This window comes from Saccopteryx bilineata, chromosome 11 (assembly GCF_036850765.1).
Source record: "Saccopteryx bilineata isolate mSacBil1 chromosome 11, mSacBil1_pri_phased_curated, whole genome shotgun sequence".
NCBI classification, from domain to species: Eukaryota; Metazoa; Chordata; class Mammalia; order Chiroptera; family Emballonuridae; genus Saccopteryx; species Saccopteryx bilineata.
In genome coordinates, this window is record NC_089500.1 from 78,617,941 (window position 1) to 78,640,535 (window position 22,595).

The window sequence follows — 22,595 nt, forward strand, 5'->3', positions numbered from 1 at the left end:
GGAAGTTAGGGAAATAGTGAAATACTAAGTGGAAACTAGTTGATTTTGCCATTTTGCTTTTATTAGGCCACATGTCAGATCAAGATGGTCTGAGCAAACACATTATATACAGAGTAAGACTGAAATTCTTTGCTCTCCTGAAATCAAACACTCGTTCAACTGTTACAACTCAGTTACACCCCTGCGTGATATAATTCATTTAAAGTGTGTATCCAAAATGCGAGTTTAGGAGTTTGTCAACTTGGATTTGACCTGGAAATCAACTCCATACTCCACCGTGGTGAAGAATACTTCATAAAAACAGAGAGGGAGAGAGAGAGAGAGAGGGAGGGAGAGAGGATGCGAGCACTTGAGGGAGAAGGAACACACAGGGAGGAGACTGCGTCAGCTCCGGGGTCAGAAATGCCGAGGCTGGCACAGGCACTTCGGTGAAAGCCACTTACCTCACATACAGCTCAGCCTTCCCACGGACTTCCTGTCTGCTCGGTTTCAGCTGGTTCTCATAAACCTCACTTAGGTGACTTGTATACAAAGTGGTAAGCCGAGGCAGACAGCAACTTAAAGGCACAGGTGGCAAGGGTACATTCAGTTTTCAGCTGTGACTGGCTGGTTTGGTGTGTGGCTGTGAACTCATGAATACACTGCAAGGAAAGTTCTGGAATTCACTAAACAGCAAATTATGGGTAACATGCTTTTTTCTTATTAGCAAGTAATATTTAAATGTACTGGGAGACTATGGTTTTTTAAACATCGTTATTTTTATCAAGGGGTCCTGGGTCATCTCTCTCAATTCTTTTGATCAACAAAATGATGGCCATTTCAGATGGAGAATTTGTGTTCGGTTAGAGTGGGGACTCTCAGGATCCCCGGGCAGAGGGACGACCTGCAGGTCCCCGGTGCACACAGGGCCTGACGCGGGGCCTGACGCACAGCGGCCCGGCCGGCTCCAGGCCCAGACCACCGCAGTCCCAGCCTCAGAGCTCACCGCTTCCTCTTCCTCTAGGGCTAGGTACCTGTCTCCACAGGAAGGACTTGAATTGCCATAAAAAAGGACCGTCTGAAACCACGCAGCACGTTGGTTCCAGGCCTCTGGCTAACCCACACCAGGTACAGCACAGCCAGGGGGTTAGTATCCTCAGGATAACACAGCCTTTTAATGGCATTCACTCAAGAAAAAGAGAGACTGTATTTCCCCATGTATAAGACTAATCTTTTTTCAAAAAATTTGGGGTCCAAAAACTGGGTGCGTCTTATGCTACAGTTGTAATTTTTTTACTTGAATTTCCTGCTTTTTCGCGCTTGTGTTTGTGCTCCTTGTTGAAGACAGTGTTTCATCATCAGACACAGATGAGGACAAGCTAATGGATAGGAGTGTTGACAGTGATGAAGAGTTGTATGAATTTTATGATGCATAACACTTGAGTTCAATAACTTCATGTAACACATTTTTTTTCCCCCAATCGGGCCCCAAAATTAAGGTGTGTCTTAAACATGGGGAAATATGGCAACTTCTGGAAGTCTTACATTTTAAGTTTTGTTTGAGGTGCTTAGGTGTTAGATCAGGGGTAGTCAACCTTTTTATACCTACTGCCCACTTTTGTATCTCTGTTAGTAGTAAAATTTTCTAACCGTCCACCGGTTCCACAGTAATGGTGACTTATAAAGTAGGGAAGTCACTTTACTTTATAAAATTTATAAAGCAGAGTTACAGCAAGTTAAAGCATATAATAATAATTACTTACCAAGTACTTTATGTCGGATTTTCGCTAAGTTTGGCAGAATAAATCTTTCTAAAACAACTTACTGTAGTTAAATCTTTTTATTTATACTTTGGTTGCTCCGCTACCGCCCACCATGAAAGTTGGAACGCCCACTAGTGGGCGGTAGGGACCAGGTTGACCACCATTGTGTTAGATAAGTGTAAATAAACTTGAAAATTTATTAGAATTAGGAAGACTGTATATTTAAAAGGGATATTTTAATGAACACATTTCCCAGTCCCCTGTGTTAAATTGGTTTTACCAACAGCTGTTTAAAAGCCAGTGATCTTAGAAGGGAGTCTGGACCCCTGAGCATGGCTGGGACCCGGCCTCTCCCCGTGCACACCCTCTTCCCTGCCCCTTCCCGCCTCAAGGACCGACCTGTGCTGAACTTTCAGTGTCTCCCAGTTAAAAAACACACACACAAAAACTATTCTACCTACACTTCCCTTCCACATTCCTCCCTCCAACCCAGCTAACTTTGTTCCTGACAGAAGCTGAATATCCTATCAAAGCTCCACAAAACACACCTAAGTATGTAAACCGCTTGCTGACTGATCTTCCCGGGACAGATCGCCCCACGACAGGAAGGCTGGGGTTCACTTGCGGGCTCACGGTGCCCAAGCTGGCTTCTAGTTAGCCTGGCCAGCACTTGTTGAATAAAAGAATGAATTTTCAAGAGGTTAAACAGGTATTAGTGAAGAAAGTGTAAAACCTTGTAGAGATTAAGATTCATGTGGCCAGTTAGTAGAAATCCACAGATCCAGGGTCTGGCCTTTCATCTGTAAGGATAACACTGCATGTCTCATGCTGACAGTCTTTAAAACTAACACCTACGCCCTGGCCAGTTGGCTCAGCGGTAGAGCGTCGGCCGGGCGTGCAGGAGTCCCGGGTTCGATTCCCGGCCAGGGCACACAGGAGAAGCGCCCATCTGCTTCTCTACCCCTCTCCCTCTCCTTCCTCTCTGTCTCTCTCTTCCCCTCCCGCAGCCGAGGCTCCATTGGAGCCAAGATGGTCCGGGCGCTGGGGATGGCTCCTTGGCCTCTGCCCCAGGTACTAAAGCAGCTCTGGTTGCAACAAAGCAACGCCCGGGAGGGGCAGAGCATCGCCCCCTGGTGGGTGTGCCGGGTGGATCCCGGTTGGGCGCATGCGGGAGTCTGTCTGACTGCCTCCCCGTTTCCAGCTTCAGAAAAATGAAAAAAAAACAACAAAAAAAACTAACACCTACGTCTTCAGGTTCCTCTCGTAATTAGTATTATAAATACAGACAGATTATTAAGAACCGAAGAACCAGTTTCGCCAGTGGGCTGCTCAAGCGTGACCACCACGCGGGTCTCCCGCCCACCCTGTCGGGACACCGAGTCAGCAGGCGGAGACCCAGCGCTCACACCGGCGCTGCCTCCTGCTGGCCTTGGGACTGTGCCTTGAACGGCAGGTTCTCATACCTGAAAAAAAGGTGCCGCCCACGAGCTAGGCCGACCCGGGATGGCAGAGCGCCCGGGACGGCCAGCGGTGACGTGCGTGGGGCTCGCATGCACAGGCGGGGAGATGTGTGTGTAGGGAACCAGGGGCGGCCGTGGCTGGTGACTAACGCTGGACACGGCGTGTGCTGTAGTCGGCTTTCTGCACGTTTGGAATCCTTCCTACGAGTCAGAATCCCTTGGCTCAGAAATCCCACATGGCACTAGGAACGCAGAGGGGGCACCATGCAGCCGGCGCTGGGCAGGTTCCGCACTCACTCGGGGGGCACACCCAGGCTCGGGTAAGGGGGTGTCGGTGTGCAAACATCCTCAGCTTGACAAGTCCTCGGGGGTCATGGTGGTGTCTGTCTCTGCATATCTGAACGCTTCGTTTGGTCCTTAATGTCGGTAAACTGACCCTGTTCTTCAACATGAATTCTATTTGCAGAATCTTAAAACACATGAACTTTAAAATAAAGATATATATATAGGAGAATAAGGAATAAGCTGAAAAAGAATTTCTACTGAATTCTTAGGATCAGATTCCCAAGAAAGTAACATTTAACTGAATTAAGAGAAAGGAAGAAAATCCCCGGCTCAGTCCCGGCGGGAGGAGGAGCAGCTCTGCCTACTTCCCCTCCAGCATCCACTCAGCCCCGACCAGCCCCTCCACACCCACACACACGCGTGTGCATCACGAGTTATCACAGAACTGACCTAAAACATGTAATTGAAGTTATCTGACACTGATACACCCGTTTGAGAAATGTGAACCAAAATAGTTGGAGTAATACAACTTGTCCCTTAGTCACCATGCTTTCAAAAGTTAAAGGCGGAAATCCTGTCGAGTTTCAGGTCCCTGGTGGAGTGTAGCGTCCCCTCTGGGCGGAAGCAGAGGACCGGCCATTGCTCCGCCCCAGCACCGCCCAGGGCGTTGTGCGAGTGGGCGGGGCTGAGCCCAGGAGCCGGTCAGCGGTCAGCAGACAGAGAGGAAGAGAGGTGAAACCGCGAGAGCGCGGGCCGGTCGGGAAGAGCTGAGGGCATCCGCACCCGCCCGCCCGCCTGCCAGGAGAACCAGGGCCACACGACAGTCGGCGCGGGCTGCCTCGCACCCGTCTCCAGGCAGCAGACTGTACCGGGCAGGACATGCTAAGTCCGTGTCCTCCGGGAAGCAGCCACTGCTTTTCAATGAAAAGCACCCCGCTGGTGGAGCTCCACAGCGTCTGGTTTATTCCTGCGAAAGGCAGGATTTGCAGCCGTGCACCCTGCCCGCCCGCCCAGCCCGCCGGCAGAAAGGGACAGGTCAGAGCACAGTGGAGAACAGAGGAGAGAGAAGAGGTGGATACAGAGCGCAGAAGTGTTTATTGAACATGCTACAGAGGTGAGCAGAGTACACACACAGGAAAGTAAACCACCATCAAACCTCCCAACTTTGTTAGAAAATTAATTTTTAATTGTGCCGCTTTCAAACTATACTGAATTTTACATTTCTAAAGATGTAAAAACTCAACTAATAGAAAATATACATGACCGTTCTGTCTACATAGATAACAGAATCTATGAATCTTGAAACTAAGTACATCAATTTCAAAAAAGTATTGGTCATTTAAACAGAATCAACAATTCAGATCGACAAGAACTGTTCAAATTAATTTGACCTGTAGATTCTGAGCCATGTTTTTATTAAAGTCAGATCTATTCCTAAATACAAAATATTCTGAAGATTTATTAAAACTGAATATTACAATGCAAGGTAAATTAAGACTAAAGGCACATAAACTTTGGTCCCACCTGGTTGTCAGTTTTAGAAAACTGCCACAAAATGAATCTTCCTGCAAATCTTTGCAGTACACTTTCTTTATCTCTGAAAAATACATGCACCAGTTCTTAAACTAGCTAGACCAGTCTTCACATGCTCAGAAATCCACAACCATATTCCAAATCTTAAGTACAAACTAAGGATGGCAATAGATATTTAAATGCACATAAGTCATGTCAACTTCAAAACATCTACGGAAAATATTCAGCCACAAACAAGACGTTACTGAGTGCTGACGGGTAGTTATATGACCTGTCCCACAAGAGCGTGTACAAAAGGTTAAGGTTCCACAATGCTTTCCACGTAGGGCTCAAACTTACAGAAATTAATACTCTGCATCTTGTTAATTTTAACTAATGCCTACATTCATAACTGAATCTAGACCAGAATTGTGAGATACAAAAGGCCAATGTTTTCTTAAAGCAATAAAGCCTAAAGTAAAGTAGTAAAACTAAAAAACGCTGCTTTATTCTTTCAATATCCTGTATCTTACTTGATTAAATAGAAAGAAATGTGACAAGCCAATAACTCAAAATTAAGTTCCAAGCAGGAGAAACAAAAACTTAACCTTTTTACACACCCCTGCCTAAACATATTGTAATCCCCATATAACAATGTGCCCTAGACAACCAATTCCTTTTTTCTAGTAAATGCACAATAGCAACACTAGTTTTCCTTTTAAGGCACGTATGTCAACTAAATTGAAAAAGGAAAGTAAAATTAAACTGAAATTTTAAACAGACAATAAAAATGGCTTCCCTATCGCACGGATGACATACAGCAGCCGGTGACTTTGTCTTTACCTACGCCATTTCGTTTCAGAACCGAGGAATGGTAACAGCATGAGAAAGGAAACAAGAAGAAAATCAAACTCTGGTCCCCACTTTTCTGAACAGTCCACACAGGTGATGACAGCAAACACTGTGACTCCTCCGCTCTCGCTCGCTGGCCGCCTAGATGGTGGACTTGGAGAAGGACACCCGCAGGTGGTGGTTCTCGCCCAGGTTGTAGTTGTGCAGGTCGATCAGGGCCTGGATGGCCTCCTCCACTGTGGCCATCTGCAGGAGGGCCATCTTGTGATCTCTTCTGAAACAAAACCACAGCGTTAGATACTTCCTCACAATCAGGAAAGGCTGGACTTTCCTGGAAAACAAATACAAACTACTGGAACTTTCTCACTGGCCAGCCCCCAATAGAAGACAAGAGCGTGTGCTTACTGGAAGAACTTGAATGCTTTCACAGTGCCCCCCGTGTTGGCGAACAGCGTCCGCAGGTCCTCCTCCGCCACCGAAGGGCTAGGGCAGGGGAGCAAAGCGAGAGAGCAAGTGACTGGCCCGCTCCACACTCACGCCTGCAGGTGTCCCCTTGCTGGACGTCAGCCCTCATACTCACGGGATGTTGGACAGGTGAAGGGTCGCAGAAGGGGGAAAGATGTTCTGGAAGTTCTTGGATCCGGGCTTCTTGAAGCGGTGCAGGGGCGAGTTCCCGAAGTCCTTGGTGAGGCCCTGGTCGTCGAGCCCCTCGCGAGGTAGCTGCACGGTCTGGTGCTTGGACAGGGTGACCCGGATGATCTTCCCGTACATCTTCTGTCCGTTGAGGTGGTTCATGGCTATGGAAACGGAACAGAGCGGTGCCTGCTAAAAAGGCTCAAGACTCACAGCAGACAGGGCGCCTGGCAGAGCGCCCTACCAGGCGGCAGGTCAGATTGACCGCTCCTCCACGACAACCTGCGAAGTCCATCCACCACACAGGCCGCCCCCTCCCGCACCACGTCTGAGCGCCCGTTCCCACCCCACTGCCGTCACGTGTGACCTGCACGACTCAGTTTCCTGTTCATCCTCCTGCTGGGCTCCTCTCCACCCGCCCCAGCCCCCGTGCACAGCGGTCCTGCAGTGTGGCTGCCGGTCAGGCGGGGGACTGGGCTCCTGCGGGCGTGGGCAGCTGGTGGGCGACACAGAAGACCCCAACGGGAAGACGGAGCTGGGCGCTCCGCACGACTGCCCACTGTACAGAACACGGTCCCTCAGGAAGCGCGCCTGTCCTGTCGCCGAGGGGCCGTGCTCCAGCCCCACCCCCCCCCACTGCCACAGCCGGGCCCCTCTCCCCCGCCTGCAGACGCTGTGACCTCCCGACAGACGTCCCTGCGGCGAGCGCACAGCTCACTGGGCTGCCCTGCCCCTTCCAGACCATAAAGGTCCCCGCAGGCAGGCGGCCTCTTCCAGCAGCAGGGGGGACTATTCAGATTCGTTACCTGGCGTGAGGTTAGAGACAGGACTCTTTCTTCACTAGTCACCACTGAAAATCGACTTCCTAGGACACGTCCTGCAACTGAGGTAGCCTGGTCCGACCGCTCACACCAGAGCAGCTGCACAGCGGGTGCAGGCAGCGACTGGACAGAGCCCCTGGACGGACCCCCCACACCCCAGGGCTCGAGCTGGACAGGACCCGCCCCGCCCCGACACACTGCTTGTTAGCTGACACACACAGGACAGACCAGTTACACACAAAGGGGTCTGGGAAGGAAGACGCCGTTGAGTGCATGGCACCCTTCACGAGGAGCCCCAGTGAGCCCTTCCCTCCCTCCCTCGTCTGCACTCTTCCTGCCAGTTTACTCGAGTCAGGGTCTGTAACAGTCTCTTCCAGGTTTCTAACAGGCCAGCAGGAACGACTCACCTCGGCCGACTCCCACTAATTCCTTGCCTTTCACACAAGCTTAGAAATTTACACTTACACCTAACAAAATCAACTCAATTGTTGATAGCAAAGGGACATACACTTCCTTTACAATATATATAATTTGTATAATACTTTCATTATCATTCAGTTTTACTTGAAATTCCTATTAAAATAACTTCTTTGATAGCAACACAAAGAGAAATATTATTTGCCACTATACAGCTCAGAAACTCTAAATCAGGGGTCTCAAACTCGCGGCCCGCCCACCAATTTTGTGCGGCCCGCAGACTAATCAAATTTCGTGGATTAGTCTGCGGGCCAGTCTGCGGCCGCACAAAATTGGTGGGCGGGCCGCCAGTTTGAGACCCCTGCTCTAAATCATGCTATTATTAAGTAAAAAACTAGGGCTTTTTACAGTAAGTATGTTACGCACTGAACTGTCTTCTCTCACGTTACTGTGCTGAAGCCTGACCCCCCAAGCTCTCTGGAGGCAGGGCCTGAGAGGAGGTAACCAGAAGGTCAGTGAGGCCCCCAGGGCGAGCCCTCCTGCAGTGTAAGAAGGCTTTGCCCCCCCCCCCCCCAAGAGGAAGCTCCGGGGAGTGGAGGAGAGCCAGTGCAGACCAAGGAGCAGCTGTCACGAGCCAGGAGAGCCCTCACCAGAAACCGGACCCTGGCACCCGGATCTGGGCTGGTCCACCTCCAGGACCCTGAGAAATAAATTTCTGTTGTTTAAGCCACTCAGTCTGTGGTATTTTGTATGGCAGCCTAGGCAGACTAATACAGTAAAAATTAAAATACCACTCATTTAAAATATTCCTTACAGCAAACCGAAAAACTACTCAGAAGACGTTGGTTTAACTGTACCTCTAGTACTTGTCAGCCACAGTGGTGGGCACACACACCTGATGTCTGTGAGGTCGTGCCGCTGCCCACACGGTGACCAGGAACCAAGGCAGTGCGGGGGGTGCTCTGTGTGGAAGGCACTGAGAAACGCTCCTTACAGTGACCCCCCCACCCCCCAGGGCATAAAGACAGAGCTCTCATTAAAGACAGACATTTGCACTTTAAATGGAGAAAAGCCAGATGCATGACGTCCTATGCATTGTCTGGGCTCCCACAATAGCTGGCAAGAAGCAATGACATCCAAACTTGACTCTGACTGTCTCCAAAGGCCACAAGGTACACTCTGTGTCATGCTGTTAGTCTGCGAGTCTCACTGATATAACGGCAACATTACGCTAGTCTTTATGTCAAAAACAGCAAATTTCAAAATGAGCAATGTGACTGCAATCTGTGTGAAGCCCCATCTTCCCTGGACCTCATCGAATGGAATTCTGAGCACAGAGCACGTGGTGTACCGTCAATTATGCTGTGAGATGCACTTACACTCTAGGTTTATGCAATCTGTGTACAAATGAGATATTAATGTAATTAAAAATCACCAAGCAAGTAAAAATATATGCGTAACTTGACTAAAGTCTATTTCCAGATTCCTAAAGGAACTAACAGTGTATCTGGCCCAGGAGTGTCATTCTGAAAAGACCTAGCACCTGTAAAATCCATGTTCCTCGCAACTCTGGCACAAGTGTTACTACAACTTGGGAGCCCAGAGTCCTTCCCATGTCGACAGAGCAGAGCAGAAAGACACGAGCACGTTCACCACAGAGCACTATTTACATCACACAGGAAACGTGACATTCGGAGCCCTGGCCCCTAAAACCACCGGTGGCTGCTCAGTAGCGCAAAGGGGCCGTTCTCGCCGATGGGCTGGCTGAGCGGCCCGGCCCGGGCCGGGCCCTGCGGCTGCCGGGCAGCCCGCGTCCGCCTTACCCAGTTGTGACTGGTTCCCGTCCGCCATCTGGATGAGAGCACTGTCCTTCTTGTTGTACAAGATCTTCACGCGCTGCACGTCTCCATAGACACCTTGGGTGGAGCCACAGAGGTAATCCAGAAGGGAGTTAATTTGAGGTGTGAGTCAGCTCAAGGTCATCTTTCTGACATATTAATGAAACACTCAGACACCAACATGATCACACACTCAAGCTCACCATTCTCACAAATGAATAAAGAAAGGTCGAGATTTTGAACAGTGAATTTTGAAAAGAACAAATTTTGATAAACCCTCAAAGCTATGTGAATGATATTAAAGACCATGCAAAATAAATCAGCATGCATTAAAACAAATTTTGTGTCTATGGAGAGTTTTAAATAGCAAAGAAAAATAGCAAAAGATTTACTATTCAACTTTAAGCCAAAGTACTAGCTACAAATCAGAGTTAAGGTGAAACCAAAATGAAATCAGTAATAAAAGTATAGTGCTGACGATAACATACCGAAGAGGGTAAATAGACTTTGGGGCGTAACCATCTTTAGAAGGAGAGAGGAGCAAGCAGCGTAAGACAAGAAGAGAGGAGAGTCGAGGAAGAGCGGAGATGAACAGATCATCCATACGAAGGGTGGTTCCCGCAGAATGGTGAGGTGGTCATGGATCATGGTTCAAGGCGGTTAATTGGGGCAAGTTGGTCCGAGGAACATTTGTTCAAGCACAGAAGCATGAACGTAGGGAATGGAGACGGGATGAAGACAGGGACGAGGAAAACAGAGGACACGACAGGGAAGGGGTGGGTGTTTGGGAAAGACAAGGAGAGGGAAGGTGAACACACAGGGAGAGGATGAAATGGGGAAGGGAAACAGCAATGCAGAAGAAAAAAATAAGGAGTTGGGGAACAAAAAAAAAATAAAATATAGGTCAGTACATAGGAAATGCAGGAATTTGGTCAGAAAATGGTTGGTTTATGTACTGTACAAGAAAAACTGAGTAAAATGTAGTCATCCAAGACAAATATGGGTAAAGTACATCTACATCAGAGTCCATTACAGCTTTTCATCTCAACGTGGGGAGGAGACATGCACGGGGTTTAAACTTGGAACTTCAACGGCATAAGCACGGCTGGTTATGAAATGCAGGCAACGTTTTTAAAAGAAAAACAAAGGCACTCTGATTCAAACATTTTAGCATGCAGAACTGCGAATGACAGTAGTATTAAATGATAAAATAAGCTTCATGTTCTTATTAACAGAGGCCAATTAAAAATGAAACAAATATTCAACAGTCAAATTAGACACCGTAAACTGATACACTGAGTCTCCCACATTTCATACCAGCTTTCACAGCAATCAAAATAAAATATACCAGACATAAAATGTGTAACTAAAAGTAACAATTATTTGAAATAAATTTTATTGAACAAGGGGGGTAAAGTTGGGAAACGTCTCTAGAAGACAATGACTAGTATAGTGACTGCAAAGAAAGTTACTAAGAGAGACGGGGCCTCGCCAGGACCTCTGGAAGAACCTTCGGAGAAAAACGCATTAGAGCAGTTCACATAAAATAAGGTTTAAAAAAATGCAATGACACATAAGCATGAAATGAACAAGCAAATAATTAAACAAGGCAAAGAGCAAAACTGTTTTACAGTTAAATCTGCAAATCGAATTATATTTGCCTTTGAGAACAAAAAGATAAAAAAAGCAAAACTACTGTACTTCACCATATTTTTCTTAGGAAAAATAGGTAGTTAGGTTAAATATATATATTTATTTAAAGAGATATGATTGTCTAAAGGAAGTATTACTTAAACAAGTACATAGATTTTATTCAGAAGTAGAAACATACAAAAAATACTCTAATGAATGTACATAAAAAGAAAGGCAAGTGCGAAATGAAATCAACATGGGACTTGCACAGATGAGTGGGGTCAAGGACGCACAGGCGAGACCGGCACTGACCTCCTCGTTCAGATTGCTAACCAGCAGGACCGTGTTGCCGCCGGCCGAGACTCCGGGCATCCCCACGCGGCCCGCCGCAGCCGCAGCCGCGGCCGCCGCGGCGTTTGGAATGGCCAGAGGGCTCAGAGCTCCTGGAACAGCTGCAACGGGAAGCCCTAATTTTAAAATAAAGCGTATTTTACGAAACACACACAAGTCATTTACATAAACCAACTTAAGCACAACGGCTACACGACTTTAGGCTGGCCACTCCAGAGGTTCCTGAAAATTAATTTTTAAGACATTTAGGAAAAAGGTTTGCTGACACGGAGGCATCAGAGAACTGGTTTCAGTGAAATTAAATATTAGAACAAAGGTGTACATACCTGTATTACATTAAAAATATAAAACATTCCATTTCCTACGGAAAAGCAAACAGATCATAAGGAATAGTGTATTTCCAAGTCAGAGACTTGAAAAAGTCTCTCCCATGGCTTATCGCAAGATGCCTCATCTAAAAATATCACCTTCAACACTGCAGTAACTCACTTGTTTTCCACAAGCACTATCTTCTTCATAAACTCACACATGAAATCAAAGAAGTAATCGCAGCTTATAAAGCTCGGAAGGCCTCAGTTCCTAAATACCAGTGATGTTCCGTCGGTGTGAGCGCAGCAACTTTTAAAACGGGGAACGCCCAACTAGTTGGGCACTGACCTTTCCCTTAGTGTCAAGTAAAAAAAGTGACAGCAGGCAATAGGACAACAGCTGTCCGGTGGGAATGATTTGAAATACCCATTTTTTGTCAGATTGGTATACTGTATTTATTTCCCCATGTAAAGGTGCTCCCATGCATAAGACGCACCTTAATTTTGGGGCCCAAAATTTGAAAAAAAAATGTATTACATAAAGTTACTGAACTGAAGTTTTATTCATCATAAAATTCACACAACTCCTCATCACTGTTAAAACTCCTATTCATCAGCTTGTATTCATCTCTGTCCGAGGACGAACCACTGTCTTCATCTACTGCCTTGTCCTCAGTTCCATTGACGGCATTTGAAATGTCACAACCACTGCATAAATGCACCCAGTTTTTAGACCCCAAATTTTCCAGGGAAAGTGCGTCTCATACATGGGGAAGTGCGGTCTGTTTTCGGTGTCCGCACACAGATGAGCTCTGCACCAGGAGATGGACAGGCTGAGACGCTGCTGCAAACGCCCGGAGCGCCAGCCCGTTCACCCCCTCTGCTCGAGATCTTCCCAGGGCTGCTTGCGAGACCGGCGCCCACGGTGGGGGGGGCCCACACTCCTCGGCCAGCACTCTCCAGGACAGAGAGCAGGCAGTCACTCACACAGATTCAGAGATTCCCCGCCCTCCGCTATCCGTCTCCTCACTCCCTTCTTCCTTCTGTTCTACTTCCTGTCGCTGCTCTGCGTCTTAAAGATTGTTCCATCATTTCTTTAGGGAACTCCCTCCTGTCTCAGCATCTTGTATCCACTTTCCAGTGACCAATGGTTTGGAATCCTTCATCCTGAAACCCTGACATACCAGCTTACTTCTCACTAAATGTCGCTTCATTACAGCATGAATACACGTTTTCTTCCTCCTTCCCATGATTCAAACAAAGAAAAAACTCTCATCCAACCTCAGGGAAGCTAACGAGACATACCTGGGCGGCACTGCCCTCAGCACTGGGGTCCCCCCAGCTGACGCTCTCCCCTCCTCCCTCTGCCAGCCTCCGTCTGTCTGTCTGTCATCGGGATGCGCAGTTACCCCCTCTTTCAGGTACCTTGTCCTTTCGGCCAAGTGTCAACTGTTTTACTCTAAAAACTGCTGTGACCTTCCACTGTCAGTCTGCAGTGTTCTTTAAGAGTCAAAGTCCCTGAGCCTCCTTAGTTTTAGACTTGAAAGCATGCTGCTTCCATTCCGCATTAGCCTTCTCGCTGAGCACCCCAGCAGCGGGTGGGGGTTCCTCACAACCTTGCTCTAGATGAGTTTATTTTATGGCTTCTTGTCTACACTGTTTCGAAATCCCTTTTTTCTTCTCCACTTTTCTTTAGATTTTACTTATTTTTGAAAATTCCCAAAATACATGAAAACAGAGACAAGAATAATGAACCCCGTGTATGCACTGATTGATTGGTCATGGCCCACCGTGTTCTCTCCATCAACCCGTTCTGTCTCTAAAGGAAGTCCCAGAAACAAGGACCTCACGAGAAAACAGCAGCGTCTCCTGTGCAGTGCACTAGTGCACAGTGGTGCTGCCTGCGTGTGCGGGTTGCGGAGTGTGGCTCTTTCTAAGCAGCGGGGCCCTCGCAGCACTAACTTCCTGCTCCGCTCCAGAGCTCTCGTGACTGAGCCCTCGGTGGGCACCTCCACCTGGTGCCCATGCCGAGGACGAAGGCACTCCAAACTCCTGGCATGCCCTACAGCAACTGCACACTCGTAGAAAGTGACCCCTCTTCCTTCCTTAAACACTGTTCCTCCCGTTTTCACAGAGCTGGGACCGGGTGCAGTGTCCCACTGAAGAGACAACACAAAAAACATTGGCATCACAGCGCAAGATCACCCCTCGTCTCCCTGCCTTTAACTGGCTACCTTTTAGTAGAGAAAGTAACCTGGACTTCTACCCAGTCGGTAACACACACACCACAAGGCACAGCAGGAGGAGAAAACACTCAGAACTCAGGTCCCTCTGAACAATATAAAACCAGCTTCAAAATTCCATTAAAACCATTTGACTGGCTCTGTTCCACAATAAATTAAAAGCAGTTTAATTTATTTCATTTTCAATTCTAATAGACAAGAAGCAATAATTCTCAGTGCCTACTAAGCCAAAAAACCCAACTTAAGAACTAATTATAATTAGTTACCAATATTAAAGTAATCTCAAAAAGTTCCTCATCCTGAGCACTGTTTGTAGATGTGCTGATTCTACCACCTTCTTCTGCTGACTCTGCCCTGTACCTCCTCACCTGGCTGTCTTCCACTCCGCACCACACTGACGTTCTCTTGCTATAGCTTTAATTCTTCTCCCCTCCATTCCCTCAGCTCTCTGTGCCATTCACTTCTAACACTCGAATCCCCTTTTCCTGACATCTTCCTTCCAATCCCCCCTTCCTGTCCCCTCACAGCCACGGGGCCTCCTCTGGCCTCCATGCAGGAACAGACACCCCCCACACGACCCCAGCCCTTGCTCTCCAGCACGAGCCGACTGCTAGTCTGTTCTCTGGCGGTCCCTACTAGACTTCAGTTCTACAACCTACTCTCAGCCCCATTATGTTCAGCAAGGATATTCTAAGAGGTCAAAATCCCTAAATTCTTCTTCTACCTACTTCGAATGGTCCCCCTTCTTCCATCTGTCCCTTTTCCCTCTCTTCGTAAGATACAGAATGGTGGAAAGAACACAGACCACAGGCCAGTGACTACTCCAGCTCCAGCTCCGCCCGTGCACTTCTGCAAGCCGGATACAGCTCCCCGCCAGCGCTCACAATGGCTCCATGGTACCTCTGGAGGTCCCAGACCCCACCATTTCCACTGCCCTCGTGGCCCGATCCACCACAGTCCATTCGGGACTGCAGCCAGGCTTAAACACACACACCAGCTGTGGTGACGAGCATCCTGGTGTGGGGGGCCCTGTGCAGAGGCTGTGGAAGGCACTAACACTGGGAATCCTCACCATGAGCCCAGAACACGGAGCACAGGCAACGTGTCCACCACAGCTGTGGGAGCTGAGCCAGGTCCTGAACTCCGGGCTGTGTGGATGTGGAGTCCGCCCTCTCGGTGACTGTGCGCACATCCTCACTGTAACACTTCCCCGGACTGCTTTACTCCTGAGTCACTACCCCAGGTCCCCTTCCTCCTGTCTGCGGCACACTTCAGAGCAGTTACTTCATATTTCCATCCTTAGTCCGTAACAATTTGACTTACTCTCGTTTTTGTGAATCCTCTATAGTAACCACTGAATCGAATGCGCAGTTCTGATTTCAGAACTATTGACTCCACCACTCAATTCCCGCTGCTTTATTTCATCCACGACAGCTGTGCGCCACTTACCGTCCCCACATCAGGTCTGCAGTTCCCTTCCTCTCCTGGACCTGGGAATCTTACACCAAGGGTTTCAGCATCACCCCCCTGGCCGCCAGTTCACAAGCCCACAGGACCCCTGCTCCAAGTCAGAGGCAGGGCTTCCTGACCCAGCGACGCCTCCCAGGTTCCCATATTCTTATGTAAGCACGTCAGAAAGGGGCCACTTCCCGTTGTCCTCCCCATCTCTGCTTCGTTTCCTTCTCGCCCCACGCATCCACTCTGGACCCACAGGGACGTCTCGGGCAGAGTGTCAGCCCCCAGGGCCCTGGGACCAGCATCGACGGGAGCTCCTGTCCGGGCACCACCACCTTCCATGTTTCTCACCACCAGGCACGTCATTCATTACCCAGCATTGCTCACTCCCCTAACATTAGTGCACTCTGTGTTTTTTAAATCCTCCTTATTCTTATTCAAATCAAATGGCCTTTGGCCCATGAGAGAAGTCTGCCACGGCACCCTGGCCAGGTTGCTTGGTGGATAGAGCATCATCCCAGTGCATGGAGGTCAAGGGTTCAATCCCCAGTAAGGGCACATATGAGAAGCAATCAGTGAGTGCACAACTATATGGAACAATGAGTTGTTGCTTTCCTCTTATCAATGAAATAATTAAAAATCTGTATGGCAATAGAAAACATCTTAGTATAACGGAAAACAATCATTAACAGTATGGCCATACCTACTTACTGCATGTGTGGCATGATTGCACTCACTCAATGCCCAGGGCAGAGAAGGCAGGCTCAAGGCCCCGCTCACTACAGCACACCCTGTCCCCTGGCCACCGTTCAGAGGAGCAGGGACCTCAGAGCCAGGCTGCTCGGCTCTGGGAACTGTCGCAGCCACTCACCAATGATGAGAATCTGAGCAAACTGTTAACTAATCACTGGGCTCCAGCTTCCGAATCTACAAAATGGGGCAATAAGGGGAACTTACACAAAAAGGCTAAAAATGATGCCAGGCACACAACCGTCAATAAACAGCTAGCTATAAATAGTATCCATACCATCAGATAAATAAAACTCTGGTCCTTGGGATTGAGACAATTCTATTCTACACCACAGCATTTCAAGTGTACTTGCCATAAAAACATATAAAATAAAAAACTCTTAGCAACAAAGGTGGGATCTAAGTAACTATTTTTAAACAATTTCCTCAATAGTAATTCTGTAATAGGAACCACCCCCAAGATATGTCTAGACATTCTGAGTAGAGCCAAATTTCTATAAGAAGAGCAAATGTAGTAGGAAGAATAGCTAATCCCCCTCAAGCAGTACCAATTATCCGGAAAGGTCCCGTTCCTCAGAAACTTGTGCATCTGAGACTCCTTTCACCACATTTCTTTTTAGAAAAGTCTATTTAATGGCCTACAGCACCATAATGAACTGTAAGGAGCCTTACACATTCATGAAAACACCAAGTAATAATTTCATTCTTCCTAACCTGTGGGGCTATTGAATAGAATTCACCTTTGGAAAATACTGAAACCTTGAACAGCCTAAATTTATTTAATATCTAAAAGACAACATTGAAAGAACACCTATTTCCTAAACACACACGCACGCACACACGCGTGCAGAGGAGAGCACAGGTATCACTCACATACAAGTACTGCTCTATTAGCTCAGTGTCACAATACTCATGTCCACTGTGTCTGTCTCTGAGTCTCCCGCATGCCACTGCGACCGTGTACACCGCAGTTCATGGGACACCCGTTACTGCATGTCTTACAGACTCAATCAGGAGGGAACAGGCAGACTGCTCACACGCATGGGGACAAGAACACCTGAGGGACATCCAGCCTTTGATTAAATAATCCACACTCACTTCTGAAGGTATTTTCTCACAATTAGCTGTAAGAGAGGATAATCTATTGATATTTACGGAGGAAAATATTAAAGCTTCCTGGTTATTTTATGGGGATGAACTCTTTCTTCAGAGAAGTATCTAAATTTTAATGAACTCGGTTTAGTTACTTATCCACCTGCCCCCAATCCTTTCAGGAGTAATTTAACAAGAACCCTCCCCACCAAAAACTCCCGATAATTACATAAATAAAACCGACCACCTCTAGGCTAAGCCCACTCTCGCAAACCACTCAGATGACCAGGAATGAGAAGCAGCCGCCAGTAGCTCATGTTTCAAGGACAGGCTGGGAAGAATCTAAACTGCCCCATTCATTAACTTGTTTAAATACTTATCTAAGCCAAACAAAAGCTGGGTAGCAACTTCTTCCACTGATAATTAACAAATAAATGCAAGAATTTGTGTTCTGCACAAACAGTATCACTAGATAAGCAGCCCTGGTGATGAAGGAAATTCCACTTTAGAAAGATTTTCAACTAATTAACGTAGAAGGAATGTGTGCATTAGGGGGTAAATGCCACATCTGTACCCCAAAAGAAACCAATGAAGGCCACAGTCATTAGTGGACATTAGTGGACACTGGGAGCAGCAGAAGGATTGGATGTTGGCACCTGAAGCCACCAGCACTCTTCAAGCATCACTGAGATCAGGGCAGTGGGTGGGACACGGGCGTCCGGCTTCCTCACTAATGAGGTGCCACTCGAGGGGCAGGAACACCCAGGAGGGACTTTTGCTTACACAAACGGAAGGAACAGAATTGGAATCTAACCCAGCCAGTGGAGCTAACTGCGAGCTTACACAGAGGAGCAGTGCAGGGAGGAGCAGAGGAAGACACACAGAAGAGCCAGACTGCAGCCGACGCTGGGACTCCAACCAGGGGCCCCCGCCTGAGTCGCATGCTTGGGGAGAGTGCAGGGAGCGGCCCGTACAGAGCACAAGACTTAGGAGACGGAGACAAATACCAGGTGTGGACCTTTCGAGGATCTTATTCTCACCAGTCAACCCTTAAAAAACATCTCTGGAGACAACTAAAGAAATTTAAAGATGGACTGGACATTCAATGACATTAAGAAATCACTTTCATATTTGGATAAGTGTCATAATAAGTGGTTTGGTAAGAAAATGTCATTAGAGATATGATAAATGTTTAGGATGACACGATGTCAAGATTTGTTTCAAAATACAATAGAAACAAGAAACAGATAAAACAAGCATGAAAAATAGTGAATCGAGATGATGGACATGGAATTCATTATATTAATATACGATAACTGAAATATTCCATAATATAGTTTTTCAAAATTACCATGTGAATAACCCACTCAAAAGTAACAATGAGCCCTGGCCGGTTGGCTCAGCGGTAGAGCGTCGGCCTAGCGTGCTGAGGACCCGGGTTCGATTCCCGGCCAGGGCACACAGGAGAAGCGCCCATTTGCTTCTCCACCCCTCCGCCGCGCTTTCCTCTCTGTCTCTCTCTTCCCCTCCCGCAGCCAAGGCTCCATTGGAGCAAAGATGGCCCGGGCGCTGGGGATGGCTCTGTGGCCTCTGCCTCAGGCGCTAGAGTGGCTCTGGTCGCAACATGGCGACGCCCAGGATGGGCAGAGCATCGCCCCCTGGTGGGCGTGCCGGGTGAATCCCGGTCGGGCGCATGTGGGAGTCTGTCTGACTGTCTCTCCCCGTTTCCAGCTTCAGGAAAAAAAAAAAAAAAGTAACAATGAAAATGAAAGCTTTCAGAAATCACTTACAAAATAAGTTAAAGGCCCTGGCCAGTTGGCTCAGCAGCAGAGCATCAGCCTGGCATGTGGAAGTCCCGGATTTAATTCCCAGTCCGGAAACAAAGAAGAAGCGCCCATCTGCTTCTCTACTCCTCTCCTCTCCTCCTTTCTCTCTCTTCCTCTGCCGCAAACATGGCTCCATTGCTTTGAGCGCACTGGCCCCTGGAGCGGAGGATGGCTCCATGCAGCCTCTACCTCAAGTGCTAAAAATAGCTCAGTTGCGAGCATGGCCCCAGACAGGGGTTGCCGGGTGGATACTGGTCGGGGTGCATGTGGGAGTCTATCTTTCCCTTCCTCTCACTTGGAAAAAGAAAAATAAAAGTTAAAATTATTTAGTAAATTAAAAATAAGTTTTATACCTATTTTAAAAATAAGCACTCCTTTATTGGGGGGACAGTGATTAAAAAGATGATACAGGTTTCAGGTGTACAATTCTATACTATACATAATACTTTTAGAGTTGCACATGACAAACAGGTTTGTGTCATGAGTAAGGGAAGTATTAAAATGATGCTGGATAGTTAGGTTTCTATGAGAACACTAATAAAAAAGTTTTAAATCTAAAAATTATAAATTTTTGTCTACAGCATAAATTCTCAATTCTCACTACAGCAAACCACAGTGCAAACACCTGGGACCTGGTCCTAGTGATCCTCAGCTCGGTGACTCTGCCGTGCTGCAGAGCTTGTGAAATACTGCCTGTCCTGTAGAGACTATATGTTTACCTTTATCAGTACTAAATGCTTGTTATAGCTATTCTCAATTACCAGTTATTTTAACACCAACAAATTTCCTATAAAGCTTTGCTTTGCTTTCTGTTAAGACCATGTCAGAAGAGTGGCTAATTGTTACTTTATTCCTCAAAATGCATAGAAAGCTCTAAAATGAGTGTTCTTCGTATAGTTATCTGCCCTAACTTTGCTTTTGCTTTTTATTTGCCCTAATTTTTTTATATGCAGACATAATCATGAAAAATTAATTTTCTAGGATACTTTCTAAAAATGACCTATCCCTTCAATTAACTACGTAAACAAGATAAAATGATGTCTCAATTTATAATCTCAAGGATTTCTGATCAGCCTGCTCTGTGAAGTAGAATACATGTATAACTATGTCGGCCAGGTTGGTGATTACACATTGAAATACCAGATTCCTAACGGATTAGAAAGTACTGTGTCCTTTCTTGAACAAACTGTCTTTCCTGAGACACTGTATTCCTCAGCAGCGAAAGCAAGTACTAAAGCCAGGGACAGACACTAGTCTTAGAAATCTACTGTGTAAAATAAATCAAAATTTGCAATACTGACTCCAAAGTACTTAAATTCAATCAAATGAATTTAATATGTGAATTTTATTAGACATGATATAAAAATTATACAAGGTAAAGTGAACCCCCCTAAGTATTTAGCAGAAAAGAACTACCATCATATACTTGTGTTCTTACAGAATACCCGAAATAAAAGACCACCCATGATTTCATTGAACAAAGACTGTGTGAGGAAGGTGGCAGGAAGGGTATCTGATCAATACTATTTTGGATGCACCCTGAAGTAACCTGTCTGATAAATATCATTGGAAGCAAATAAACACCAAGATTTAATTTAGTTACCTTTCAGAAGGCATGACGACCTCACTAAAGCAGTACTAGGTGTTTAAAAATTACTTTAAAAGCAAAACGTCCCTGGCCGGTTGGCTCAGTGGTAGAGCGTCGGCCTGGCGTGTAGAAGTCCCGGGTTCGATTCCTGGCCAGGGCACACAGGAGAAGCGCCCATCTGCTTCTCCCTCCCTCCCCCCTCCTTCCTCTCTGTCTCCCCCCCCCCCCCCCCCCCCGCAGCCGAGGCTCCATTGGAGCAAAGATGGCCTGGGCACTGGGGATGGCTCCTTGGCCTCTGCCCCAGGCGCTAGAGTGGCTCTGGTCGCAACAGAGCGATGCCCCAGAGGGGCAGAGCATCGCCCCCTGGTGGGCAGAGCGTCGCCCCTGGTGGGCATGCCAAGTGGATCCCGGTCGGGCGCATGCAGGAGTCTGTCTAACTGTCTCTCCCCGTTTCCAGCTTCAGAAAAATACAAAAAAAAAAAAAAAAAAAAAAAAAAAGCAAAACGTTAAGCTATTCCCAATAAAGATCGCAATATTCACCAAATGTGTTAAAAAGTTACCTTGATATCCTGTAATTAGATACTTTTGGATTGAGATGATTTAAAAATACTTCTCCATAAACTGGCCCATCTACGCGAACCAAGCAGAGAGATCAGCTCGTATAAAATATAAACATAAGATCCTTAACATGCACGCCACGTTCTGTACACCCAACAGAAAGAATCCAGAAACCAAGTCAGGGACTTAAAAAGATCGAATAAGCACTTAATATAAACTAGATCATAAAACAAAATAATACAGCATACTCCTATCACATGAAGATCCTCGCAAACTAACAGAAGACTCAGTGTTGGCGGGAGAAAAGGACAGCCAGGCGCACACACCATTCACGTCAGTCTCAACTACTGTAATACCATCTCCTAGGAAGAAATCTGCACTGAGAATCAGGAACTTGGAATATTTTCCTTGATGCAATAATTCTAAAAATCTAGCCAAAAAAGATAGTTTGACAGAGAAAAAAGTTAGGTACAGGGTGTTTGACACATGCCACTTGTATTTTAAAAAGTACGGCAGTATGTGCAACAAATGCCAGCCAAGCTCCTTTTCAAAGGATGCTGTATCCACTCTCATGTTATGCAGCTACTAAAATTATTAAAAAAAATTTAGTAAAATGACAATTGCAACATAACACAAAACTGCAAATACAATTATTTTAATTTTGTACACAAGTTTGTATTTTCAGAAAAACTAACAGTGGTTATCTCTTATAAATTATCAAAATAACTAGAGAATCCATTACTTGATTTTTAAGACTTATTAACTCACCTACTTGCAAAAACTTTGATATTTTAGGATGCTTGAAATAAAAAGCCCAGGTATAACAAAATGCAAAACCATTAAAACAGGTCAAGATGAAGTCATTTCAGTAAGGGAAAGTAGATGTTTTCCTTCCCCTTGTCAGGCAGAGTAAAAGAAACAAAAATATATAAAAAATATTCAATATAGAGCTGGAAGACACTAGAAAACTTATTAATAAGAACTGGACAACTTAACTCATATGCTTTTAATTAAAAATATAGGACACTTGGAAAAAAGTGAAGACACATAGTAACAGAGAAGCTAGTTAGGCCAGGACTTCATAACTTTTTATGACAAAAGACTTTTTAAAAATGTTTCACCAAGGCCCTGAAATTACAGAGAAACAGTGGTAAATTAATTCACTAGAAGAAACCAGGAGACTTCTAACCGTGACTCCACTCAGAATCCAAACACAAACACAGCTAACTCTA

The 22,595-nt window shown here is 46.5% G+C and overlaps 1 protein-coding gene across 4 annotated transcripts in view; it reads right to left on the minus strand.

Moving 5' to 3' along the window:
• Nucleotides 1–4,563: 4,563 nt before the first annotated feature.
• Nucleotides 4,564–22,595, minus strand: part of PTBP2 (polypyrimidine tract binding protein 2) — a 65,113-nt gene continuing 47,081 nt past the window's right edge. Inside the window, exons 9-14 of one of the 4 annotated variants that reach the window (XM_066247563.1) lie at nt 11,505–11,644; nt 10,049–10,082; nt 9,546–9,638; nt 6,432–6,648; nt 6,257–6,334; nt 4,564–6,122 (exon numbers count right to left, since the gene is read on the minus strand). In XM_066247563.1, coding sequence (XP_066103660.1) covers nt 5,993–6,122; nt 6,257–6,334; nt 6,432–6,648; nt 9,546–9,638; nt 10,049–10,082; nt 11,505–11,644 — 692 coding nt within the window. In that variant the 3' untranslated portion in view covers nt 4,564–5,992. Of the gene's footprint in view, nt 6,126–6,256; nt 6,335–6,431; nt 6,649–9,545; nt 9,639–10,048; nt 10,083–11,504; nt 11,660–22,595 lie in introns of all 4 variants that reach the window. The other 3 variants (XM_066247562.1, XM_066247561.1, XM_066247560.1) reach the window with 3 other exon arrangements.